Raw genomic sequence first — 25,055 nt, forward strand, 5'->3', positions numbered from 1 at the left:
GAGGACGCAGTTCGACCGGGACCTCTGATGCTGTTCGTGTGGAGTTTGCAGGGTCAATAGACAGTAGGTGCAGGAGTAGGCCAATCAGCCCTTCTGGCCAGCACCAACGGGTCTACCTGTTTGAGTTTCTTTCTGGTGCTCTCGTCTCCTTCCTCTATCCCAACGGCGTGCGGGTTGTCAATTGATTTGCCACTGTAAATTTTACTCAACGTAGATTTTGGTGGTTGAGGTGGAGGTGGGGGTCGGTCTTTGTGTGTGGTCTTTCCTTGACTCTGTTGCGTTCCTATTCTGGTCACGCCCACTACAGGGAGGATGTCGAGGCTTTGGGGAGGGGGCAGAGGAGGTTTACCGGGACTCTGCCTGGTTTAGAGGGCGAGTGCTATCAGGAGAGGCTGGGCAGACTTGGGTTGTTTTCTCTGGAGCGCCGGAGGCTGAGGGGAGATCTGACAGAGGTTCAAAAGATTGAGGTGTAGAGTGGACAGATTGGTGAAGATGGGAGGATGGGATTGGGGGCGGGGGGGGGGGCAATTATCGCCCCTGGGATACCGAAGATGCGGGATGTGGTGCTTGTAAACGTGGGGAGAACAGCCCATCACATCCGAAAGCTGTGCAGATTATGAGGTGGGTTTGGTCTCAAAACATGAAAACGGAACTAACAAATGCAGACAACTTGGAAACTGAAATAAAAATAGACTCGGCTGACCGGGTGCTGCAGGGAGTACCGCCTCAGCCATTGGACGGCGGTCGGCCCCTTTCCGCCAGGCCGGGAAAGCTCAGCGCTGGAGCCCAACCCCAGCGTCAGCAGGCTTGCTCGCCACCGCGTCTGTAAGTCGATCTGGGCAAGTTCCCTGATTTCATCACCCCATGGCCATTCTCTGAGAAACGTCAAAGCAGGGGCTCACGGTAACACTGGCAGTTCCTTGGGAAGCCCAGAGTGAGGAGGTGTTTGAAGTTAGGAAAGCCTGGTAGGCCAGTGCCGGAGACCGGGGATGTGGGCCTATAGAGATGGGGGTGTAGGGGGTTTGGTCTCTGTGCAGAACCTACTCTGTCCTTGGCTTTACGGGGGGGGGGGGGGTGGGGGCTGCAATAAAAAGAGCCATCAGGACCATCACAGAATCTGCTGAGCGAGCCTCTGGCTGGCTGTGGATCTAAAGGTGTGACCCGTGGACCGATGGCCCTAGGATACGAGCTGGGGTCCCCCCAGCTGGCGATGGATCTAGAGGTGTGACCAGTGGACCGATGGTGCTGGGATACGAGCTGGGGTCCCCCCAGCTGGCGATGGATCTAGAGGTATAACCTGTGGACCGATGGTGCTGGGATATGAGCTGGGGTCCCCCCAGCTGGCAATGGATCTAGAGGTATAACCTGTGGACCGATGGTGCTAGGATACGAGCTGGGGGCCCCCCAGCTGGCTGTGGATCTAAAGGTGTGACCCGTGGACCGATGGTGCTGGGATATGAGCTGGGGTCCCCCCAGCTGGCGATGGATCTAGAGGTATAACCTGTGGACCGATGGTGCTGGGATATGAGCTGGGGTCCCCCCAACTGGCTGTGGATCTAGAGGTGTGACCCCTGGACCGATGGTGCTAGGATACGAGCTGAGGGCCCCCCAGCTGGCGATGGATCTAGAGGTGTGACCCGTGGACCGATGGTGCTGGGATACGAGCTGAGGGCCCCCCAGCTGGCGATGGATCTAGAGGTATAACCTGTGGACCGATGGTGATAGGATACGAGCTGAGGGCCCCCCAGCTGGCAATGGATCTAGAGGTATAACCTGTGGACCGATGGTGATAGGATACGAGCTGAGGGCCCCCCAGCTGGCGATGGATCTAGAGGTATAACCTGTGGTCCGATGGTGCTGGGATATGAGCTGGGGTCCCCCCAGCTGGCGATGGATCTAGAGGTGTGACCCGTGGACCGATGGTGCTGGGATATGAGCTGGGGGCCCCCCAGCTGGCAATGGATCTAGAGGTGTGACCCGTGGACCGATGGTGCTGGGATATGAGCTGGGGGCCCCCCAGCTGGCGATGGATCTAGAGGTGTGACCCCTGGACCGATGGTGCTGGGATATGAGCTGGGGTCCCCCCAGCTGGCGATGGATCTAGAGGTGTGACCCGTGAACCGATGGCCCTAGGATACGAGCTGGGGGCCCCCCAGCTGGCAATGGATCTAGAGGTATAACCTGTGGACCGATGGTGCTAGGATACGAGCTGAGGGCCCCCCAGCTGGCAATGGATCTAGAGGTATAACCTGTGGTCCGATGGTGCTAGGATACGAGCTGGGGTCCCCCCAGCTGGCGATGGATCTAGAGGTATAACCTGTGGACCGATGGTGCTGGGATATGAGCTGGGGGCCCCCCAGCTGGCAATGGATCTAGAGGTATAACCTGTGGACCGATGGTGATAGGATACGAGCTGAGGGCCCCCCAGCTGGCTGTGGATCTAGAGGTATAACCTGTGGTCCGATGGTGCTAGGATACGAGCTGGGGTCCCCCCAGCTGGCTGTGGACCTAGAGGTATAACCTGTGGTCCGATGGTGCTAGGATACGAGCTGGGGTCCCCCCAGCTGGCTGTGGATCTAGAGGTATAACCTGTGGACCGATGGTGCTGGGATATGAGCTGGGGTCCCCCCAGCTGGCGATGGATCTAGAGGTGTGACCCGTGGACCGATGGTGCTAGGATACGAGCTGAGGGCCCCCCAGCTGGCTGTGGATCTAGAGGTATAACCTGTGGACCGATGGTGCTGGGATATGAGCTGGGGTCCCCCCAGCTGGCGATGGATCTAGAGGTATAACCTGTGGACCGATGGTGCTGGGATATGAGCTGGGGGCCCCCCAGCTGGCTGTGGATCTAGAGGTGTGACCCGTGGACCGATGGTGCTGGGAGGCAATGCAGGACCTGACCGACCGTGGCTAGGTCGCCCAGGTAAGAGTGGTGTTGAAACAGCCTATGACCCCAGGTTACGGAACTGATGAAGGGTCTGTCTCAGCAACACGGGTTACTGGCAGGAAAGAGAAGCAGAGTTAACGATTCCGGTTGGGACAATTTTGAATAGAGCAAGGGTTCACAGCCTTTATTTTATGCCATAGAACCCTGCCATTGACCAAGGGGTCCGGGGTCCCCCTACTTTAGAAGTGGAAGGGCCAACCTCAAGCACGGGGCAATCAGATGGGCCGAAGGGCGTACTTCCATGCTGAACAACCCCAAAGCTTCTGGTTTTAGTTTCAAAGTTCAAAGTGAACTTGCTGCCAAAAATATATGTCACCATATACTATCCTGAGATTCATTTTCTTGTGGGCATTCCCAGCCGTACAAAGAAACACACCAGAATCAATGAGACACTACAAAGGTGGACAAACAACCGGTGTGCAAATGGTGACGAGCTGTGCAAATACAAAAAGGAATAAAAAACAAAATAATGATCTTTAAGTAAAAAGTTATTGAGAGTCCTTGAAAGTGAGTCTACAGGTTGTGGAATCAGTTCAATGCTGAGGTGAATGAAGTTACCCTGATGGTTACTTTAATTTACTTTAATACTTTATTGTCGCCAAACAATTGAAACTAGAGCGTACAATCATCACAGTGCTATTTGATTCTGCGGTTCATGCTCCCTGGAGTTCAAATCAGTAGTAAATATAATAAATATTTAAATTATAGATCATAAATGAAAAATAGAAAAGGGAGAGTAAGGTAGTGCAAAAAGAAACCGAGAGACAGGTCGGGATATTTGGAAGGTACGGCCCAGATCCGGGTCAGGATCCGTTCAGCAGTCTTATCACAGTTGGAAAGAAGCTGTTCCCAAATCTGGCCGTACGAATCTTCATGCTCCTGAACCTCCTCCCGGAGGGAAGAGGGACAAAAAGTGTGTTGGCTGGGTGGGTCGTGGTTTGGGGGTAATGTGCTGACCGTAGTTGTGTGGGACCTAAGGCTCCTGTACAGATCTTCCTGATGGCAGCAGCGAGAAGAGAGCGTGGCCTGGGTGGCACGTTTAGTCTCGCGTGTGGCCCGTGTTAGGGCGTATTCTGGAGTAAAGGTATATAGCAAATGTTAACATCAACAGCAACCGGTCTTCTGATCTGAATGTGGATTGCAGACTGAATTTAAAATGCAGCTCAGAACAATGGCCTTCCTGGAGCTGAGTTTAGAAACACCCAGTTGATCGGAGATGTCTACGTGTGCACGAATACCACCAGCTCCCATTAACCTGTGATGTCTGCGTATGCACGAATAGATGTTTTTGTGTGAAGACCTGGATGTTTTGAAATTATGTGCAACTGGTAGGAAGGATTACAAATACATTGTAACTTTAGAAATATACAGAAATATATAGTCCCGTTGTTGCCTATGTTCTTATAGAATGTGATGTAATATTGGGTCAGGAGGCCTCTGCTTTCGAGAGTGTCTTCAACGATGCCTTCCTGTTTTGCTCAATAAAGACTTCCATATCACCAACTTCAGTCTCTCCCGGTGACTTTGTTCACAAGCACACGAGCTAGCAGGGGTTACAAGGGGCTGAATGGCCTTCTGTGCTCTATTTCTAGGGAAATCTCAGCCAATGCTCTCCTATCAGATGCCCCCCAGGGCAGGGACAACACTGGCTCCACTCCCTCTGTCAACACCTGGGGCAAAATAGGAGGGAGAAATTCCCAGGACCTGACAGCATGCTCCCTCAGATCCTGAAATTGCAGGGGCCCTCACTGAGGTATTTAAAACATCCTAATTCATGGGTGACATGCTAGAGGATTGGAGGATAGCTGGTGTTGTTCTGTGGTTCAGGGCTCAGAGGAGGGGAGGGTGTACAGAGGGCTATGGTCCAGGTGCGAGCTAATGGAACAAGGCAGAATAATAGTTTGGCAGGGTTTAGATGGGCTGAAGGGCCTGTTTCTGCACTGTGGTGTTCAATGGCATGGCCCATCCTCTCACCCCTCCCCAAAATTAACAAGAACAGGTTCCCAGTTGGCGCTCAATAACGTGGGGTTTGGTGGCCCCCCCCGCATCCATGCACTCACCCCTCTTTCTTTGCCTCTTCACTCCCTCGATGGACGCAGGGCTCGTCTCTCGGTGGTCCCTCACGGCGGCCTCCCGACGAGACACTGACCTGGATCTTCTGACCCTCCCTGGCGGGCTAGGAAAAGACGGACAGAAACGAGTAGGGCCACGTGCCCCATCCCGGGGGTGGGTTCAGTTGATACTCCGAGCACTGTACGTCCGAAGCAGAGGTGGACAGCTTCTTGGTTAGCAGGGGTGTCAAAGGTGACGGGGAGAAGGCAGGAGAGTGGGGTGGAGAGCGAAATTAAATCGGCCCTGATGGAGCAGACTCAATTGGCCAAATGCCCGAATTCTGCTCCGATGTCTGATGCTAAGACAGACAGACATTATTGATCGCGAGGGAAATTGGGTTTCGTTACAGCCACACCAACCAAGAATAGTGAAGAAATATAGCAATATAAAACCATAAATAATTAAAAATAATAGGTAAATAATGCCAAGTGGAAATTAGTCCAGGATCAGCCTATTGGCTCAGGGTGTCTGACACTCCGAGGGAGGAGTTGTAAAGTTTGATGGCCACAGGCAGGAATGACTTCCTATGACACTCAGTGTTACATCTCGGTGGAATGAGTCTCTGGCTGAATGTACTCCTGTGCCTAACCAGTACATTATGGAGTGGATGGGAGACATTGTCCAAGATGGCATGCAACTTGGACAGCATCCTCTTTTCAGACACCACCGTCAGAGAGTCCAGTTCCACCCCCACAACATCACTGGCCTCATGAATGAGTTTGTTGATTCTGTTGGTGTCTGCTACCCTCAGCCTGCTGCCCCAGCACACAACAGCAAACATGATAACACTGGCCACCACAGACTCGTAGAACATCCTCAGCATCGTCCGGCAGATGTTAAAGGACCTCAGTCTCCTCAGGAAATAGAGACGGCTCTGACCCTTCTTGTAGACAGCCTCAGTGTTCTTTGACCAGTCCAGTTTATTGTCAATTCGTATCCCCAGGTACTTGTAATCCTCCACCATGTCCACACTGAGCCCTTGGATGGAAACAGGGGTCACCGGTGCCTCAGCCCTCCTCAGGTCCACCACCAGCTCCTTAGTCTTGGCCTAATTCTGTGGAGGCCAAGTCATTGGGTATTTTTAAAGCAGCGATTGATTGCTTTTTGATCAATAAGGGCATCACAGGTGAGATTGCAAGCAAGCCCATAAGACATAGGAGCAGAATTAGGCCATTCAGCCCATCGAGTCTGCTCCACTGATCCATCATGGCTGATCCCGGATCCCACTCAACCCCGTACACCTGCCTTCTCGCCATTTCCTTTGATGCCCCGACCGATCAGGAAACCATCAACTTCCTCCTTAAATACACCCACGGACTTGGCCCCCACCGCAGTTTGAGGCAGAGAATTCCACCGATTCACTACTCTTTGGCTAAAAAAATTCCACCTTTCCTCTGCTCTAAAGGGTCACCCCTCAATTTTGAGGCTGTGCCCTCTAGTTCTGGATACCCCCACCAGGGGAAAAAAAATCCTCTCCACATCCGCCCTATCTAGTCCTTTCAACATTCTGTAGGTTTCAGTAAGATCCCCCGCATTCTTCTAAATTCCCAGAGCTGCCAGACACACCTCATGATTTTTTTATTTATTCATTTACGGGACGTGGGCGTCGCCAGCTAAGTCAGCATTTATTGCCCGTCCCTAGTTGCCCTTGAGAAGGTGGTGCCTTCTCGAACCGCTGCAGTCCCTGGGGTGTAGGTTCACCCCCAGTGCTGTTAGGGAGGGAATTCCATGATTCTGACCCAGCGACAATGAAGGAACGGTGATATGTTTCCGAGTCAGGATGGGGGAGTGACTCGGAGGGGGATTTCCGAGTGGTGGTGTTCCCAGGTATCTGCTGTTCTCGGCCTTCTAGACGGTGGTGGTCGAGGGTCTGGAAGGGGCTGCCTGAGGAACGTTGGTGTGTTGTCGCAGTGCGTCTTGTAGATCGTACACACTGCGGCAACTGTCCGTCGATGGTGGGGGGACTGGATGCTTGAGGAAGGGGTACCGATCGAGTGGGCTGCCTCGTACTGGATGGTGTCGAGCCTCTCGAGTGTTGATGAAGCTTCACTCATCCAGGCGAGGGGCGAGTATTCCACTCCACTCCTGACCTGAGCCTTGTAGACGGAATCATTGTGGGTTATGGGTAGGAAGCAGGAGAGTGGGGTTGAAAGGAATAATAAATAGGTCATGATTGAATGGGCTGAATGGCCTAATTCTGCTCCTATGTCTTAAAGTCGAGGAGGTGTGATCCTCTAACAACACCTACTGAGGCAACGTTTCTATCCCACTTGAACTCTTTAAGAGCCACAGTCTGATTAAAACCTGTAGCCGGTAACAGTGACTTCCTCCCAAGCAAGTTCAACTACCTCTTACCAAAGGTGCCATCTCATTAAAGGATCTCCAATGCAGGGCTTCCATCAAGGGTTGGAAAGCCCCCTATTCTAATGAGTTGCTGGACCAACATAATCCACCACTGGCTATTACACTGTGTTATCTTCTAATGGGGCAGTGTATCCCCCCCCCCCTAAATTTTCCGACACTCCTGATTGGGAGGACGAGCAAATCTCCGGTGGGGCCAGAATGCTGAGACATTCCAGGTCTGTTACATCTCGCTGGCAGCGTGGAGGAATGGGAGTGGGGGGGGCGAATCTCGGGGTCTACGTCCATGGACTCCCTCAAAGTTGCCGCCCAAATTGACAGGGAGGGAATGAAGCTGGATGGCGTGCTGGCCCTCGCTCGTCGGGGGGGGGGGGGATTGAATTCAAAGGGTGCGATGTAGAGTTGCAGTTCTATAAAACTCTGGTTATTGGAGCATTGTCGCCAGAATCTTTTTCCCAGGGCCCGAAATGGCTAACACAAAGGGGTGTGGTTTTAAGGAAGTAGGTACAAGGGGGATGTCAGGGGTAAGATTTTCACACAGAGAGTCTGAGGATGTGCTGGGGGCAGCCCGCAAGCCCTCTGGCACCACCGTCGCGAGTTTTGATTTTCTTTGACATGTCCCCTCCAGCAGAATCCCCCCACAAATGGGGCAATTGTAAGCCCTCCAGCGGGCTCATCATCATCACTATGCGCCGTGTCCCATGATGATGACCGTGACACGGTCTTCGGCCATGATTGTTCTTGGCAAATTCTTCTGCACAACTGGTTGGCCGTCGCCTTCTCCTGGGCCAGCGTCCTTACAAGGCGGGTGACCACCCCCACCAACCCCGGCCATTATCAAGACTCTTCGGAGATTGTCTGCCTGGTGTCAGTGGTCACACCACCAGGATTGTGATCTGCACCGGCTGCTCGTATGACCGTCCACCACCCGCTCCCACGGGTTCACGTGACCCTGATCGGGCGGCTAAGCAGGTGCTACACCTCGCCCAAGGGTGACATGCAGGCTAGCGGAGGGAAGGAGCGCTTCACCTCCTTTATTAGAGATGTATCTCCACCCGCCACCCCAGAGGATTAAAAAGGTCGCTCATCCCAGGCCTCGTTATTCGATGGCGGGTCTAATCGGGGCGTGGGAGGGACAGTTTAATCTCAATAAAGGCACCAAAGCAACCGCCGCTCCCCCACCCCTTCAACGAGCGTTCCCAGTGCAGCCGGCGGAAACTCACCTGGAAGGCGAGCCGGAGCAGGGATTCCAGGTAAAGCATCAGCTCGCCGTAAAGGGCCGCGGCGGTGAATACCCCGCAGGGCTCCAGACTCCCCCAGGGCCAGGCGGTGATTCCGGGTGCGGGCGCGGGGCACGGGCGGGGCCGGGGGCCGAGGTGAGGCCTGGCACCCGGCCGGACGCACTGGTTCGTCAGCACTGCCTGCCTGTGTGGGGGCCACATGCGGGACGGGGCGAAAAGGTCCCTACACCTTCACCTTGCCCGTGGCCACTGTGGCTGGGGGGGAAGGGGGCCAAGACCATCACTCCCAGCCAATGAGCAACATCCACTCCCCTCCCCCCCTCTTTATTACATCAGTGGGTGGGGGGAGGTGAGACCCTGAAAGAGGCCACCAGACCCCTCTTAAACAATCCCAGGATTTCCCAAACTATCAGCAGGACATCATCGGGAATTAGTACTCATATCATACTCATTAGTACTCATATTAGTACTCAGCTACCCCGCTGGTGTTTCGGGCAGCGATGAGGGTCCTCCACCTCTGGGTGCGCTCACGGCTTCCTTCATCGTGCCAGTGGCTTCCCCTCGATTTTCACTCGAGTCCCGGGTGGAGACTCGGGAATACCGTCACTCCCAGATGTAGAAGGATTCTTCATTGCTGTTTCCGTGACAGTTTTGTCTGACCAGTCAGTGTTGTTGGCCCCGAACCTGGGGGACTGGTGGACCACTCTTAGCCTGGCCTCTGCCCTTTGACCTATTTGGCATGGGTGAAACTTCCAAGAGCCAAAGCATAGACCCCTCTCACTCCAGCCAGCATAGCTCTCCCTGCAAGCCTTCGAACCCTTCTGCACCCCTCTCCAAAGCCTTAACGTCCCTCCGATAATGGGGCCCCCAGTACGGTATGTAATACTCGGGATGTATGAAAGCATAGAGCCCTGACTCCAGCCAACATTGCTCTCCAGACAAGCCTTCAAATCCTACGACAAGATTGTGGTCCCTCTTGGACGAATTCCCTCCCACATTAGAGGCATCCGTTAGTCTCGTGAGACCATGGATTTGCGCCTTGGAAGGTTTCCAGGGCGCAGGCCTGGGCAGGGTTGTATGGGAGACCGGCAGTTGCCCAAGCTGCAGGCCTTCCCCTCTCCACGCCACCGATGTTGTCCAAGGGAAGGGCACTAGGACCCATTCAGCTTCGCAGAGCAACGTGTGGTTAGTCAAGGACACAAACACGCTGCCTCAGCTGAGGCTCGAACCAGCGACCTTCAGATCACTAGACCGATGCCTTATCCACTAGGCCACGCGCCAACACTTAGCCCTCCATTTTTTTTGTCACCCGCGTGCCTATCTAAGAGATCGATGTGTGTTTGCCTTTACTACCATTCCTTACAGGGAGTAGCACACAGCCAGCGCTCTGTGTTAAAGGAAAACTTAACCTCTGACATCCCATCTATATTTACATCCAAACGCTTTAAAACTCTCTCGCATTAGCCATTTCCCACCCTGGAAATTAGCCATCTCTCTGTCCACCTTGTGCCTCATCATCTTGTCCACCTCTATCGAGTCATCTCTAATCCTCCTTCGCCCCAGAGAGAAAAGCCCTCGCTCGCTCAACTTTTCCGCGTAAGACAATGTCTCCTCGATCCGGGCAGCATCCTGGTAAATCTCCTCCGCGCCCTCGTGAAACCGGTAGCGAGGCAGCCAGAACTGAACACGATGCGGGAGTTTCTCCTGTTTTGTGTTAGTGGCGGAGAGGAGGTCACTAAACAAACCGTTACCTGTTGTGCACATCCTCTGCACTGACCTACTGAACGAGCAGCGGAGAACCTTTTCGAACGGATGCATTCAGCTCCGCCGTCGCAAGGATTGTCACAGAAAATCTTTCCTACCAAATCCAACAAGCATATACAACAGTTCACCTCCATGCAACAGGAGGATGCACATCAGAGTTCTGTAGTCTCTGGTTTATTATTTCATGCATTATTGTTGCACATCAGTAAATTATTATTGTTCTTTATTTCTGGTAAAGTCTGTACATTGCTAAGTGCGTTGTTAAATATTGCTTCTGTAACTGAAGAATTTCCCACTCAGGATTAATAATGATAACTGTTTTTATCGTCTGTTGCTCTGAGTACGTTCTCTTTGCACCCGCACACACGCGGTGGTGATAATAGAGCGACCGCCTGAGGCGAGTGTCCATCAAGAGGACCACAACCTTGTCGTTGGGTTCGGAGGCTTGCTGGGAGAGCTGTGTCGGCTGGAGTCGGGGCCTTGTGCTTTGGCTCTCGGTAGGGTCGCCCGTGCCAAACAGGTCAAAGGGCAGAGGTCAGACGGCGTGGCCCACCGGTCCTCCGGGTTCAGGGCCAACAACCCCGACTGGTCAAACAAAACTGTCATGGATCAGCAGTGAAGAGCCGCATATCTGTGCATACAGGGTGGGGGTGAGATGGGACCAGGGTTGGGGGGAGAGAGACGGGATCAGGATGGGATAGAGAGACGGGACTGGGGTGTGGGAGAGAGACGGGACCAGGGTGGGGGAGAGAGAGGTGGGATCAGGGTGGGAGGGGGACGGGACCAGGGTGAGGGAGAGATGGGATCAGGGTGGGGGAGAGAGGACCAGGGTGGGGGAGAGAGACGGGATCAGGGTGGGGGAGAGAGGACCAGGGTGGGGGAGAGAGACGGGATCAGGGTGGGGGAGAGAGGACCAGGGTGGGAGAGAGAGAGAGAGACGGGATCAGGGTGGGAGAGACGGGACCAGGGAAGGGAGAGAGACGGGACCAGGGTGGGGGAGAGAGACGGGATCAGGGTGGGGGAGAGAGACGGGACCCGGTGGAGAGAGAGACGGGACCAGGGTGGGAGAGAGAGACGGGACCAGGGTGGGGAAAGAGAGACGGGACCAGGGTGGGAGAGAGAGACGGGACCAGGGTGGGGGAGAGAGACGGGACCAGGGTGGGAGAGAGACGGGACCAGGGTGGGGGAGAGAGACGGGACCAGGGTGGGGGAGAGAGACGGGACCAGTTGGGGAGAGAGACGGGACCAGGGTGGGGGAGAGAGACGGGACCAGGGTGGGGGAGAGAGACGGGACCAGTTGGGGAGAGAGACGGGACCAGGGTGGGGGAGAGAGACGGGACCAGGGTGGGAGAGAGAGACGGGACCAGGTGGGGAGAGAGACGGGATCAGGGTGGGGGAGAAAGACGGGACCCGGTGGAGAGAGAGACGGGACCAGGGTGGGAGAGAGAGACGGGACCAGGGTGGGGGAGAGAGACGGGACCAGGGTGGGGAAAGAGAGACGGGACCAGGGTGGGAGAGAGAGACGGGACCAGGGTGGGGGAGAGAGACGGGACCAGGGTGGGAGAGAGAGACGGGACCAGGGTGGGGGAGAGAGACGGGACCAGGGTGGGGAAAGAGAGACGGGACCAGGGTGGGAGAGAGAGACGGGACCAGGGTGGGGGAGAGAGACGGGACCAGTTGGGGAGAGAGACAGGACCAGGGTGGGGGAGAGAGACGGGACCAGGGTGGGGGAGAGAGACGGGACCAGTTGGGGAGAGAGACGGGACCAGGGTGGGGGAGAGAGACGGGACCAGGGTGGGGGAGAGAGACGGGACCAGTTGGGGAGAGAGACGGGACCAGGGTGGGGGAGAGAGACGGGACCAGGGTGGGAGAGAGAGACGGGACCAGGTGGGGAGAGAGACGGGATCAGGGTGGGGGAGAGAGACGGGACCAGTTGGGGAGAGAGACGGGACCAGGGTGGGGGAGAGAGACGGGACCAGGGTGGGGGAAAGAGACGGGACCAGGGTGGGGGAGAGAGGACCAGGGTGGGGGAGAGAGGACCAGGGTGGGGGAGAGAGACGGGACCAGGTGGGGAGAGAGACGGGACCAGGGTGGGGAGAGAGAGACGGGACCAGGGTGGGGGAGAGAGGACCAGGGTGGGGGAGAGAGACGGGACCAGTTGGGGAGAGAGACGGGACCAGGGTGGGGGAGAGAGACGGGACCAGGTGGGGAGAGAGACGGGACCAGGCTGGGGGAGAGAGACGGGACCAGGCTGGGGGAGAGAGACGGGATCAGGGTGGGAGAGAGACGGGACCAGTTGGGGAGAGAGACGGGACCAGGGTGGGGGAGAGAGACGGGACCAGGGTGGGGGAGAGAGACGGGACCAGTTGGGGAGAGAGACGGGATCAGGGTGGGAGAGAGACGGGATCAGGGTGGGGGAGAGAGACGGGACCAGTTGGGGAGAGAGACGGGACCAGGTGGAGAGAGAGACGGGATCAGGGTGGGGGAGAGAGACGGGACCAGTTGGGGAGAGAGACGGGATCAGGGTGGGGGAGAGACGGGACCAGGTGGAGAGAGAGACGGGACCAGGGTGGGGGAGAGAGACGGGACCAGGCTGGGGGAGAGAGACGGGACCAGGGTGGGAGAGAGAGACGGGACCAGGGTGGGGGAGAGAGACGGGACCAGTTGGGGAGAGAGACGGGATCAGGGTGGGAGAGAGACGGGACCAGGGTGGGGGAGAGAGACGGGACCAGGTGGGGAGAGAGACGGGACCAGGGTGGGGAGAGAGAGACGGGACCAGGGTGGGGGAGAGAGGACCAGGGTGGGGGAGAGAGACGGGACCAGTTGGGGAGAGAGACGGGACCAGGGTGGGGGAGAGAGACGGGACCAGGTGGGGGAGAGAGACGGGACCAGGGTGGGGGAGAGAGACGGGACCAGTTGGGGAGAGAGACGGGACCAGGGTGGGGGAGAGAGGACCAGGGTGGGGGAGAGAGACGGGACCAGTTGGGGAGAGAGACGGGACCAGGTGGGGGAGAGAGACGGGACCAGGCTGGGGGAGAGAGACGGGATCAGGGTGGGAGAGAGACGGGACCAGTTGGGGAGAGAGACGGGACCAGGGTGGGGGAGAGAGACGGGACCAGGGTGGGGGAGAGAGACGGGATCAGGGTGGGGGAGAGAGACGGGATCAGGGTGGGGGAGAGAGACGGGACCAGGGTGGGGGAGAGAGACGGGATCAGGGTGGGGGAGAGAGACGGGACCAGGGTGGGGGAGAGAGACGGGACCAGGTGGGGAGAGAGACGGGACCAGGGTGGGGGAGAGAGATGGGACCCGGTGGAGAGAGAGACGGGACCAGTTGGGGAGAGAGACGGGATCAGGGTGGGAGAGAGACGGGACCAGGTGGAGAGAGAGACGGGACCAGGGTGGGGGAGAGAGACGGGACCAGTTGGGGAGAGAGACGGGATCAGGGTGGGAGAGAGACGGGTCCAGGTGGAGAGAGAGACGGGACCAGGGTGGGGGAGAGAGACGGGACCAGGGTGGGGGAGAGAGACGGGTCCAGGTGGAGAGAGAGACGGGACCAGGGTGGGGGAGAGAGACGGGACCCGGTGGAGAGAGAGACGGGACCAGGCTGGGGGATTCGGGGCGAACAGAGCGCTGGGTCATCCCGCACCCCAGGGGGCTCCACAGCCCGGGCGTCGGGCCGGCCCGCAGCGGGACGCCCTGTCCAACCCGGCCCGACAGGTGAACCCTCTCTCCCGGGACTCTCTGTCACAAAGATCCCCGTTCCGCGCAAGGTAAACCCAGACTGTTGTTGTGGGGATCGGGAGTGGCTTCCCCGTCCCACCCCGGAGCCCGGCCACCGCCATGCGTCTGACGGGATCCCCCAGCCGGCTGCCGAGGCGGGAGGATGGGCCGGGGGGCCTCCACCCATCTCTTCACCTCAGAGTGTGGAAGAAAGGACGGATGGGGGTTTGATTTCATCCTTTAAAGAGAGGTTTGGACAGGGTCGTGGATGGGTGAGGCAGAACAGTAGCCTGGCACAGACTAGATGGGCTGAAGAGCCTGTTGTTGTGATACCTACCTCTACCCTTTCCCCTTTCATCTGGTTCCATATGCCCAATACTCTCTGCATGAAGAATTCCCCCCCCCCACACCTCCCATGTTTTTTCTAAATCCTTCACCCTCTCAATTTAAACCTATGCCCTCTAAAAGAAAGACTGCGGTTTTATACACCCCCTCAGTTTCCTACACTTCAAGGATTAAAGTCCCAACCTGTACAAGCTTCCCCTACAAACCAGGCCCTCAAATCCTGGCAATATCCTTGTGAACCTTCTCTGCACTCTTTCTAGCTGAATGACACCCTTTCTACAGGAGGGCTCCCAACCCTGGAGGCAATACCATCCCAAGCGCTTCTTCAGCCCTCCGCCCCTGCATAGGCCCCCAAAGCAGCTCACCAGAGTCCCCCGTCCTGAGCAAGTTCTCCCGGGTGTAGCCCACCAAAGATCCTTCCTCTCCCAGGGGTGAGGTTTCTGGAATTTCTGTTGGCGCTTCGGGTTTTTAAGGGATGGGATTGCCAGCCTCCGTGCCCAACTCTCCACCCACGGCGGACTTAATGTCTGGTGTGACTGGAACAAAATTTTCCAACAACTATACCTGTTGCCCACACTGATGAAGGCCAGTGGGCCCTGAGATCTACTCCACCACTTTGTCCATCCGCGATGCCACTCAGTCAATCATTGCCGAGTCTGGTTAATCCAGCCGATCCCTGAATACACCCAAGCACTGCTCCCTGCAGGGCGGCTGAAAATCCCAGGAATCTCCTTTTCACCTCCAAAGTGGAGACACAAGTTGAAAGCTTTTGGCCCATTGGCCTTTATAAATCAATATATTGACTGCAGGAGATGGGATGTTATGTTGAAGTTGGACAAGACATTGGTGAGGCCTAATTTGGAGTATTGAGTGCAGTTTTGGTCACCGACCTACAGGAAAGAAGAAAACAAGGTTGAACGAGTACAGAGAAAATTTACAAGGATGTTGCCGGGTCTGGAGGACCTGAGTTATAAGGAAAGATTGAACAGGTTAGGACTTTATTCCTTAGGATGTAGATGATTGAGGGAAGATTTGATAGTGGTGTACAAAATTATGAGGGGTATGTATGTATTATGAGAGGAAATGTAAGCAGGCTTTTTCCACTGAGGTTTGGTGGGACTACAGCTAGGAGTCATGGGTTAAGGGTGAAAGGTGAAAATTTTAAGGGGAACGTTGAGTAAGCGTTTTGCCAACAGACCTCTGTCAAACAGGTTAAAAATTCACTGTTACACTCCCCTTCCCCTCCCCAGTCGTGAGTTCCAATCCACAGGGACAATCCGAAGGGAATTTTGAAAGACTGTCGCTGATTGTCAACCGCAGCACGTACTACAGAACGGCAAGAGGTCTCTGCAGGATCCTTGCAGTTAACACACCCAGTTGTTCAGCTTATTCTCTGCTGTGCTTCCCCCTTCAAACACTGATTGCGTTCCCCTTCAAACGTCAGGGTTGGATCCTCCCAGTCGGACACTGCGTCCCACAGGCAACCAAGAGTTTCACCTCTTGTTATACATATAGCGAGCGCATTATCGGGTACCTGCTGTGCCTCACCAAAACTCGATCAGTAGTTCAAAAACGTCTACAGATGTACCGTGGAGAGCATTCTGACCAGCTACATCAGCCTCTGGTGTGGTGGGGGGGGGGGGGCGCTACTGCACAGGGTCAAAGCAAGCTGCAGAAACTTGTAAAAGTTAGTCAGCTCTGTCACGGGCACCGGCCTCTGTCGTGTCCAGGACATCTTCAAGGAGCGGTGCCTCAAAAACGCAGCGTCCATCATTAAAGACCCCAATCACCCAGGACATGCCTTTTTCTCACTGTTACCATCAGGGAGGAGGTACAGGAGCCTTAAGGCACACACTCAACGATTCAAGAACAGCTTCTTCCCCTCTGCCATCGGATTCTTGAATGGGCATTGAACTCATGAACACTGCCTTACTACTTTTTTATTTCTGTTTTTTTTCTGCAAAACTTATTTTAACTTGTCTATTCATTAGAGCTATATATACTTTCTATAATTCAGTTTTTTTCTCTATATTTATTTATCATGTATTGCATTGTACTGCTGACGTGAAGTTAACAAATTTCACGACAGATGCCGGTGATATTAAACCCGATTCTAATCATTCCACAGAGAAACAAGACTTCCTGATTGGATCTCGTCAACTTTATTTATGAAGGGTGTTGGGGGGGACACAGGTCAGGAACAGGCTGATGGATCTGGTAAGATGACACCATGAATAACTCACTCAAAGTGCTGGGGGAGTTCAACGGGTCAGGCTACATTTGTGGAATGGGATTCACCAAGCTTTTTCTTTGCGTCGTGGACCAATACCAGGCTGGGAACACCTGGGATGAACAGTCGCGGTCTCGGGCCGAGATCCGTCATCGGGACCGCCTTGTCCTGGAACGTCGACTGTTGACGTTTACTGTGTTAAACTGGACAACCAGCATCTGGTGTTTAAATTGGTTCGGTAGTTCCATTTAATAGCAGAGTTTAATACCTGAAATTCATACTTTTCACAGACAGCATCGAAACAGAAGAATGAGTGGCGATAAACGTTAGAAGTCCAAAGCCCTCCCCCGTCAGTTCTCACCCCCTCCACCCACCATGAAAACAATAGCAAAGCCCCCCACCCCCAAGAGACCATAATCTAGAGTCCGTAACCCGTCACTTTGACGTGCCACAGGCTTTCCAGAGAGTGAGGGGGAGAGAAAGGGGTGTCACCCCCTCCACAGTGCCTCGCCGTTTGGACGGTTACAGCTTATTCGAGCTCACCTGACCCCAGAACCAGCAGACTCTTCCCCCCCCCCCACTCCTCCCCAACGAGAATGCGAGAGCTGGTACCACGGCTGGTGCAGGCATGTCCCGCCCCTGCTGTGGGTGCTTGCTCTTGTCCACACTGGGCTATAAACGTGCAGGAGCAGTGTGTGGTTAACTGCCTTGCTCAAGGACACACACGCTGCCTCGGCTGGGGCTCGAACTAACGACCTTCCGATTGCCAGCCCAAAGCCTTAACCACTCAGCCACGTGCCAACGCAGGTTGGAAGATTAACTCACGTGCCTTGCCTCGGGGGGGGGGGGGGGGGGGGGGGAGGGGAGCAGAGGGGTAGGTAGAACCCACAGGAAGAAGACAGGGAAAGGGGGGTCCAGGAGGAGGAGGAGGGAGTGAGGTGAGAGAAGAAGGAGAATGGGAGGAGAGATTGGGGGGGGTGGTGGAAAGAGAGGACTAAGGGAGTGGGAAATCATGGGGAGGGATTGAGTGGTGGCATCCTTGGGGGGGAGGGCAGTGTTAAAGGGAGGTAAGGGTGGGGGAAGCTGTTCGGGGGTGGGGGGCAATGATCCCAGTGGGGTGGGCGAGTCAGGGAGTGGTATGGGACGGAGGAGAGGGAAGGGAGGGGGAATCTTGGGGAGGAATTGAGAGGTAGGAGCTGAGGGGAGAGGGTGTGGAGGTGAAGGCAACAGGTGGAGATTGGGAAAGGGGTGAGAGGGTGGGCAAGGCGGGGATTGGTTTGGGGAGGGGGGGTTAATCCGGGAGTTGAGGTAGGGTTGGGGGGATCAGGACAAGGAGGAGGCCGCTCCCCCCCTCACGGCCTGTGCCTTCCCTCCGCAGGTGACCCTCGCCGGCCCGAGATGCGGAGGAGGCTGCTGCCGTGGGCGGCCGGCGCCCTGCTGCTCTACCTGCTGGCCCTGCGGACCCTGCGCCAGCCCCCGGCCCCGGCCCAGGCCCCGGGCGCCCGCTTCTGGAAGGCCCCGTGCCCGCTGCGGCCGCTGTGGAGCCAGGACCTGCTGGAGCGGCAGCAGCGGGTGCGCCGGAGCCCGAGCCGCGACCGAGCCCCCGGCTGCGGGCCCGACCGCCGGGTGGAGAGCCGCGTCGCCGACTTCCAGCAGCTGCCGCAGGCCGTGAAGGACTTCCTGCTGTACCGGCGCTGCCGCCGCTTCCCGCGGCTGCTGGAGCCCCGCGGCGTCTGCGGCCGCGGCCTGCGCCTCCTCATCGCCGTCAAGAGCACGGCGTCGAGCTTCGGGCGGCGCCAGGCCATCCGCCAGTCGTGGGGAGGCGTGGGCCGGGCCGCGGGCGTCGGCCTGGTCTTCCTGCTGGGCGTGGAGGAGGCGGCGGACGGGCGGCCGGACCTGGCCGGCCTGCTGGCCTGCGAGAGCCGCCGCTTCGGCGACCTGCTGCAGTGGGCCTTCCGCGACACCTTCCTCAACCTGACGCTGAAGGAGGTGCTCTTCCTGCCGTGGCTGGGCCGCCACTGCCCCGGCGCCCGCTTCGTCTTCAAGGGCGACGACGACGTCTTCGTCAACACCGAGCGGCTGCTCGACTACCTGGACGGCCCGGAGGCGGACCCGGCCCTCGGCCGCAGCCCCGACCTCTTCCTGGGCGACACCATCCTCGGCGCACAGCCCTGCCGCAACCCGGGCCTCAAGTACTACGTGCCCGGCGCCTTCTACAGCGGCCCGTACCCACCGTACGCCGGCGGCGCCGGGGTGCTCTACACCGGCCGGCTGGCCCGCCGGCTGGAGCGGGCGGCCAGGGCGCTGCCCCTCTTCCCCATCGACGACGTCTTCACCGGCATGTGCCTGCAGAGACTGGGCCTGGCGCCCACCGCGCACGCCGGCTTCCACAGCTTCGGCATCAACGAGAGCCAGCGCTGGGAGCCGTGCGCCTACCGCCGCCTCTTCATGGTGCACGCCCGGAGCCCGCAGGAGCTGATCCTGCTCTGGAGGGTGCTGCACGGGGGCAACCTCACCTGCGGCTGAGGGGAGGCTGGGGACTGGGGGGGTGCACGGTGGGTGGTGGATACAGAGGAGGGGGCACCGGTGTGGAGCATTAGGCAGGAAACACAGGACTGGGGGGGGCATTGATGCGCTGGACAGTGTGGGAGATTGGGAGTATTACACAGGACTGGGGGGATATCAATGCACTGGACAGTGCAGGAGATAGGGAGTATTACACAGGACTGGGGGGGGATATCGATGCACTGGACAGTGCAGGAGACAGAGTATTACACAGGACTGGGGGGATATCGTTGCACTGGACAGTGTGGGAGATTGGGAGTATTACACAGGACTGGGGGGATATCGATGCACTGGACAGTGCAGGAGACAGAGTATTACACAGGACTGGGGTGGTGCATCAAGGCGCTGGACAGTGCAGGAGACGTGGGGGACTGCACAGGCCAGACGAGAGTGCGCGGTACGCAGAGGGGCCCGGTACACACAGGGCGGGGGCGGGGTAGTGCACGGGGAAGTCAGGGCCCGCTGCTACAGGACGGGGCGGGGAGAGGGCGCACATTGCACGGGACCTGGTTGGGTGTGTGTGAGGACACAGGGCATGGGGTGCAGCGTAGGAGCCAAGGCGGGCGGTGAGGAAGGGTAGGAGGTGGCGACTGAAGTGGGTACACTTGGGGCAGGGGACACGAGCAGAGCGGACGACTGGCACAAATCCACAAGGCTGAGTGAAATACCCTTACGATGTAGCAGGGGGGGTCTTACTGGCCTGGTGGGGGCTATGCTGGCTCACACAGCAATCCCAACCGCTCACCTTCCCCTGCTGATTTCCCCCCCCTAATCCTGTCAACCCTCCCCACTCTGTACCCCTCACCCACACACTTCCTTACAGTCCGTTACACTGCTCTCAGTGCAGGCAGCAGTGACAGCTCCCCCTCTGTCTGGCCACACCATTGCACTCAGATGTAGAAGGATTCTTCACTGCTGTTTCCATAACAGTTTCTCTGACCAGTCCGGGTTGTTAGCCCCGAACCCAGAGGACCGGTGGGCCACTCTCAGTCTGACCTCTACCCTTTGACCCATTTGGCATGGGTGGGCCAAAGCCCTGTCTCCGGCCAACGTAGTTCTCCGGGTCGTTGAGCCCCCAAACCCAGTGACAAGGTTGTGATCCTCTTGGAGGACGAGAGGGGAACCTTAACTCCAATCTGGATGTCAGCGGGATGTAGGGGAAGAAGGATGTAGGATTGAACCCGGGGCAGCAACTCGACCTGCGGCGTGAGAGGGCAAAGCCAGGCTCACGGGCCGAGGTGCACTGCGGGGCAGTGGCAACTGGGAGCACACGGGGCAGGGTACAAGGAACGTGAGTCTGCCGGGTGTCCAGGGTGAATTTGCAGGGCTGGGAGTAGGTGGGCAGAAGCTGGGTACATGGGAGGGGGTAAATTCTGAAGGGCAGCGTTCAGGAGGCTAAGCGGGTGGGTACAGAGCACGTGAACAAGGTGAAATGGGGCCATTCAACCCATCATCTACGTGCTAGCACGACATAAGAGCATTCCTGTGGTGCCCACTCTCACCCCCTGAGCCTATCATACCTGATACCTCCCTTGGTGAATCCGCCTTCACGAACACGGCTGTGTTCTCTACCATCCCTCAATGTCTCCCTCGAGTCACCTCCCACCCGGTTGGTCTCCACTCTCTGTTTCTGGACCTATAAGGCCATTTTGTCCCTCCTGATTTTAAATGCCCCTCACAGCCCCTTTTCCAAGGGGAGCCACCTCAGAGCGAACACCCTGTGGTAAATCTGCGAAATCGTCCCCCCGGACTTTCACCCAGGACTTTACCTCAAGTGCTCAGAATTGAATACACCACTGGGCCAGATCTGTCTATAAAGCCCAGGATCACATACTAAAAGTATCGAGGCCCACATTTTCCCCTCCTTCGCGCCTCCGATCTCATTCCTAGCAAAGAATAATGGCTTGGAATTTTTTTTTGCCCAGCCTGCCCTTAGAGGGGTAAACCGTGTTAGGCACGGTACCCAGGATAGGGATAGGCAAGGTCAGGTCTGCGGTCAGTAAATTATATGATAACTAGACATGTTACCATGGGGAGGTGGGGTCCTCCCAGTGAAACACATCATTCGTGCACAAGGGGAGATTGAATGCAGTCCATTACATATTGGGAGGTCTGAAATACGCAAACATGGGCTGAAATATTCGATGGGGGGGGGGTCTCCTTATCGTATTTGGCCATAACTCTGTGTGCTTCTCCGGCGTATCGCCTGCTACACCCCTGTCCGCAGCCATAGCTCCAATTTGGTTCTCCCGTATCTCTCAAGTTAAGATCGGCTCGATGACGATTGAGTTACTGTATACGATATGAAGTTTGTCCTTGCAGTTGCGAAAGGCATAAAACTGCCACAAATCACAAAAAAAGTCATAATTGCAGTAGGTTCAGGCCCTGCTCTGGTCTCTGTAATACGTCCCAGTGCCGAAGGAGTAGCACTTCAGTTAGAGGGAGTGAGACAACTTCTCTTAAGAGGTCTGGCGGAAACCCTGAGCCGGGATCCGGCCGTTTCCGTGGCGGAACACAGGAGATGCCTGCGGCTCCAGGGCCAAGTGTTGACAGTTCCTTTGGTTGTACGTTGTGTTCAACTGTTGAGTGATTGTTTACACAAATAAATTAGTATTCTGTTACTAGAGATGCCATTTGTTTTATTTAGAGATACAGGCCCGAGAAACCCATTGACTTAACCCTGGCCTGATCAAAGGGTAAATTATAAATAAATTAAAACTTTATAAAGCGCAGAATAGGTCCTTTGAGCCGTGCCGTTTGGCAACCCCCGATCTAATCTGAGCCTGATCATGGGACAATTTACAATGACCAATTGACCTACCAACCAGAGCACCTGGAGGAACACACAAATGTGTTTTGACGGAGGGTGCGGGATTCGAACCGCAAACTCTTGACAATGGCGCTAGCCACTCCACTACTGTACCCCTCCCCCGAGGCTTTTGCCAGTTTTAGAACACAGAAGAGTACTTTACAGGAACAGGCCATTAGGCCCACAATGTTGTGCTGAACCAGCTCCAAAGTATTTTTTTAAACCCAAGAACTCATCTCTAAAAACCCAAGAACTCATCTCTACCTGCACGATATCCATATCCCTTCATCTTTCCCATATCCAAACTTCTCTTAAAAACATCTTATGTATTTGCCTCCACCACCATGCCAGGCATCCACCACCCTCAGAGTAAAAAAATTACCCCTTACATCCCCCCTCTCACCTTCAATGCATGCCCTCAGAGAGCAGACATTTTTACCCCGGGAAAGAAGTGCTCCTTGCTTACTCTATCATGGAGCACTTAAACTTACTATTTGGAGTTCCATGTGTCTTTTTTCCTCGAGTGACTCACTCTTTGTAATGTTGTCTCCTGGTGCCTTCTCTTAAATATAGTTTGATTGCCTCGGGGTTTCTGTGTAACTTGTATTGCTTCAGTGGTCGCCCAATTAATGCTGATCACAGTCTGGCCCTCAGTGGGCCAAATGGCCTAATTCTGTTCCCACGTCCAGGGATGATGAACGCCACAGAGGAAACCCAAGCGGTCACGTGGAGAATGTGCAGACTCCTTACAGGCAGCGCCGTGAATTGAACCCCAGTCGCCAGTGCTGTAAACCGTCATGCTAATCACTACGCCACCATGTCGCCCCCGTCTATACACACAGTGGATCCCAGTTAACTAGGCCATTGGTTAATTGGGGCTACTGCTTATTTGGGACAACTCATAAAGAACAAAAACTAATCGCGAAAATAGTCAGGATGCCCTTCATTTATTCGGGATGGTTCGCCGCTTCACTGGGACAGGACTCCATTGCTAAACAGTTTCTAGATCAGTTTTAAGGATAAAGGGGAAGCCTTTTAGGTCCGAGATGAGGAAAAACTTCTTCACACAGAGAATGGTGAATCTGTGGAATTCTCTGCCACAGGAAACTGTTGAGGCCGGTTCATTGGCTATAATTAAGAGGAAGTTAGATATGGCCCTTGTGGCTAAAGGGATCAGGGGGGATGGAGAGAGAGCAGGTACAGGGTTCTGAGTTGGATGATCAGCCATGATCATACTGAATGGCGGTGCAGGCTCGAAGGGCTGAATGGCCTACTCCTGCACCTATTTTCTATGTTTCTAGATCTGTTGCTAGATCAGTTTCGTCAGATGCGTCCACCTGGGTTTTAGACCATGCTTCAAGCGAACAGTTTTTAAACAGAGTCAGTTGCTGTTGTGTTTGTGGTCAAAAAACAGTGATTTTTGTCACTGATAGCTGGCGAGAGAAGTTAGGAGTTAGAAGTTAGAAGTCACTGCTTCAACAAGTTAGGAGCTATGAAGAATTTGAAGGTATCGACAGCCATCTTGAATGATAACGAAGATTTGGAGGATGCCATCGTCAAAAGCATCATAAAAGTGTTATCTGAACTGAGTTTGTTCATCTACGGTCAATCAAAGGAACTACTTTAGTGAAACTTCAGATAATTGAGGTAACCACTTAATTGAGCCAAAAGTACTGGTCCCAACGTACTCTAATTAGAATCCACACATCTCTCTCTCTCACACACACACACACATTTCAAGTTCAAGTTTATTGGACTGTACATATATACAACTAAATGGAACATTCCTCCAGTCTAAAGTGTGTGTGTAGGCCTCCGTTAGTTTTGACAAACCATGGATTTGCGCCTTGGAAAGTTTCCAGGGCGCAGGCCTGGGCAGGGTTGTATGGGAGACTGACAGTTGCCCAAGCTGCAGGCCTTCCCCTCTCCACGCCACCGATGTTGTCCAAGGGAAGGGCATTAGGACCCATACAGCTTGGCACCGGTGTCATCGCAGAGCAATGTGTGGTTAAGTGCCTTGCTCAAGGACACACACGCTGCCTCAGCTGAGGCTCGAACTAGCGACCTTCAGATCACTAGACGAACGCCTTAACCACTTGGCCACGTGCCAACAACTAAGGTGTACCCACACAATGTATATCACACAGCACATAAACTAATATCATAAATAAGTTAATAAAATATTATTCAAAATGCATGTCATGCACAGTACAGGTAAACAGTGAACAGCTCACAGTCTAGTGACGAGACCTCGGTGGTGGCAGGATATTGATCAGTGTCACAGCCTGAGGGAAGAAGCTGTTGCCCAGCCTGGCAGTCCTAGTCCTGACGCTCCTGCACCTCTTTCCTGATGGAGAGCTTGTGGTAGGGATCACAACAGCAAAACAAACCCCTTCCCCCACCCAATTCAAGCATACGACTGTCTTGGCTGTCTGCATCACTGTTTGGTATGGGGGGGGGGGGGAGCTACTGCACAGGATCGGAATAAGCTGTAGAGAGTTGTAAACTCAGTCAGCTCCATCACGGGCACCAGCCTCCGTCGTATCCAGGACATCTTCAAGGAGCGGTGATGCCTCAGAAAGGCAGCGTCCATTATTAGGGACCCCCACCACCCAGGTCATGCTTTGTTCTCGTTGCTACCATCAGGGAGGAGGTACAGGAGCCTGAAGGCACACACTCAATGATTCAGGAACAGCTTCTTCCCCTCCACCATCAGGGAGGAGGTACAGGAGCCTGAAGACACACACTCAGCGATTCAGGAACAGCTTCTTCCCCTCTGCCATCAGGGAGGAGGTACAGGAGCCTGAAGGCACACACCCAACGATTCAGGAACAGCTTGTTCCCCTCTGCCATCAGGGAGGGGGTACAGGAGCCTGAAGACACACACTCAACGGTTCAGGAACAGCATCTTCCCCTCTGCCATCCGATTCCTGAATGGACATTGAACCCATGAACACTGCC

General features: G+C 55.4%; 1 protein-coding gene across 3 annotated transcripts; it reads left to right on the forward strand.

The window, feature by feature from the left end:
• Window positions 1–14,107: 14,107 nt before the first annotated feature.
• On the forward strand, window positions 14,108–19,316 carry si:dkey-160o24.3 (N-acetyllactosaminide beta-1,3-N-acetylglucosaminyltransferase 2). Of its 3 annotated transcripts, XM_059955212.1 has the most exons (3): window positions 14,120–14,195; window positions 15,741–17,527; window positions 18,099–19,315. In XM_059955212.1, exon 3 carries the CDS (start codon window positions 18,119–18,121, stop codon window positions 19,244–19,246), a length of 1,128 nt encoding a protein of 375 aa, XP_059811195.1. In that variant the 5' UTR covers window positions 14,120–14,195; window positions 15,741–17,527; window positions 18,099–18,118; the 3' UTR covers window positions 19,247–19,315. The 3 variants fall into 3 exon arrangements, with proteins under 3 accessions (XP_059811194.1, XP_059811196.1, XP_059811195.1); XM_059955211.1 differs by having other exon boundaries at window positions 14,108–17,527; XM_059955213.1 differs by lacking the exon at window positions 15,741–17,527 and having other exon boundaries at window positions 14,109–14,195; window positions 18,099–19,316.
• Window positions 19,317–25,055: the final 5,739 nt, after the last annotated feature.

The sequence above is a fragment of the Hypanus sabinus genome, chromosome 31 (genome assembly GCF_030144855.1).
Source record: "Hypanus sabinus isolate sHypSab1 chromosome 31, sHypSab1.hap1, whole genome shotgun sequence".
Taxonomy (NCBI): Eukaryota; Metazoa; Chordata; class Chondrichthyes; order Myliobatiformes; family Dasyatidae; genus Hypanus; species Hypanus sabinus.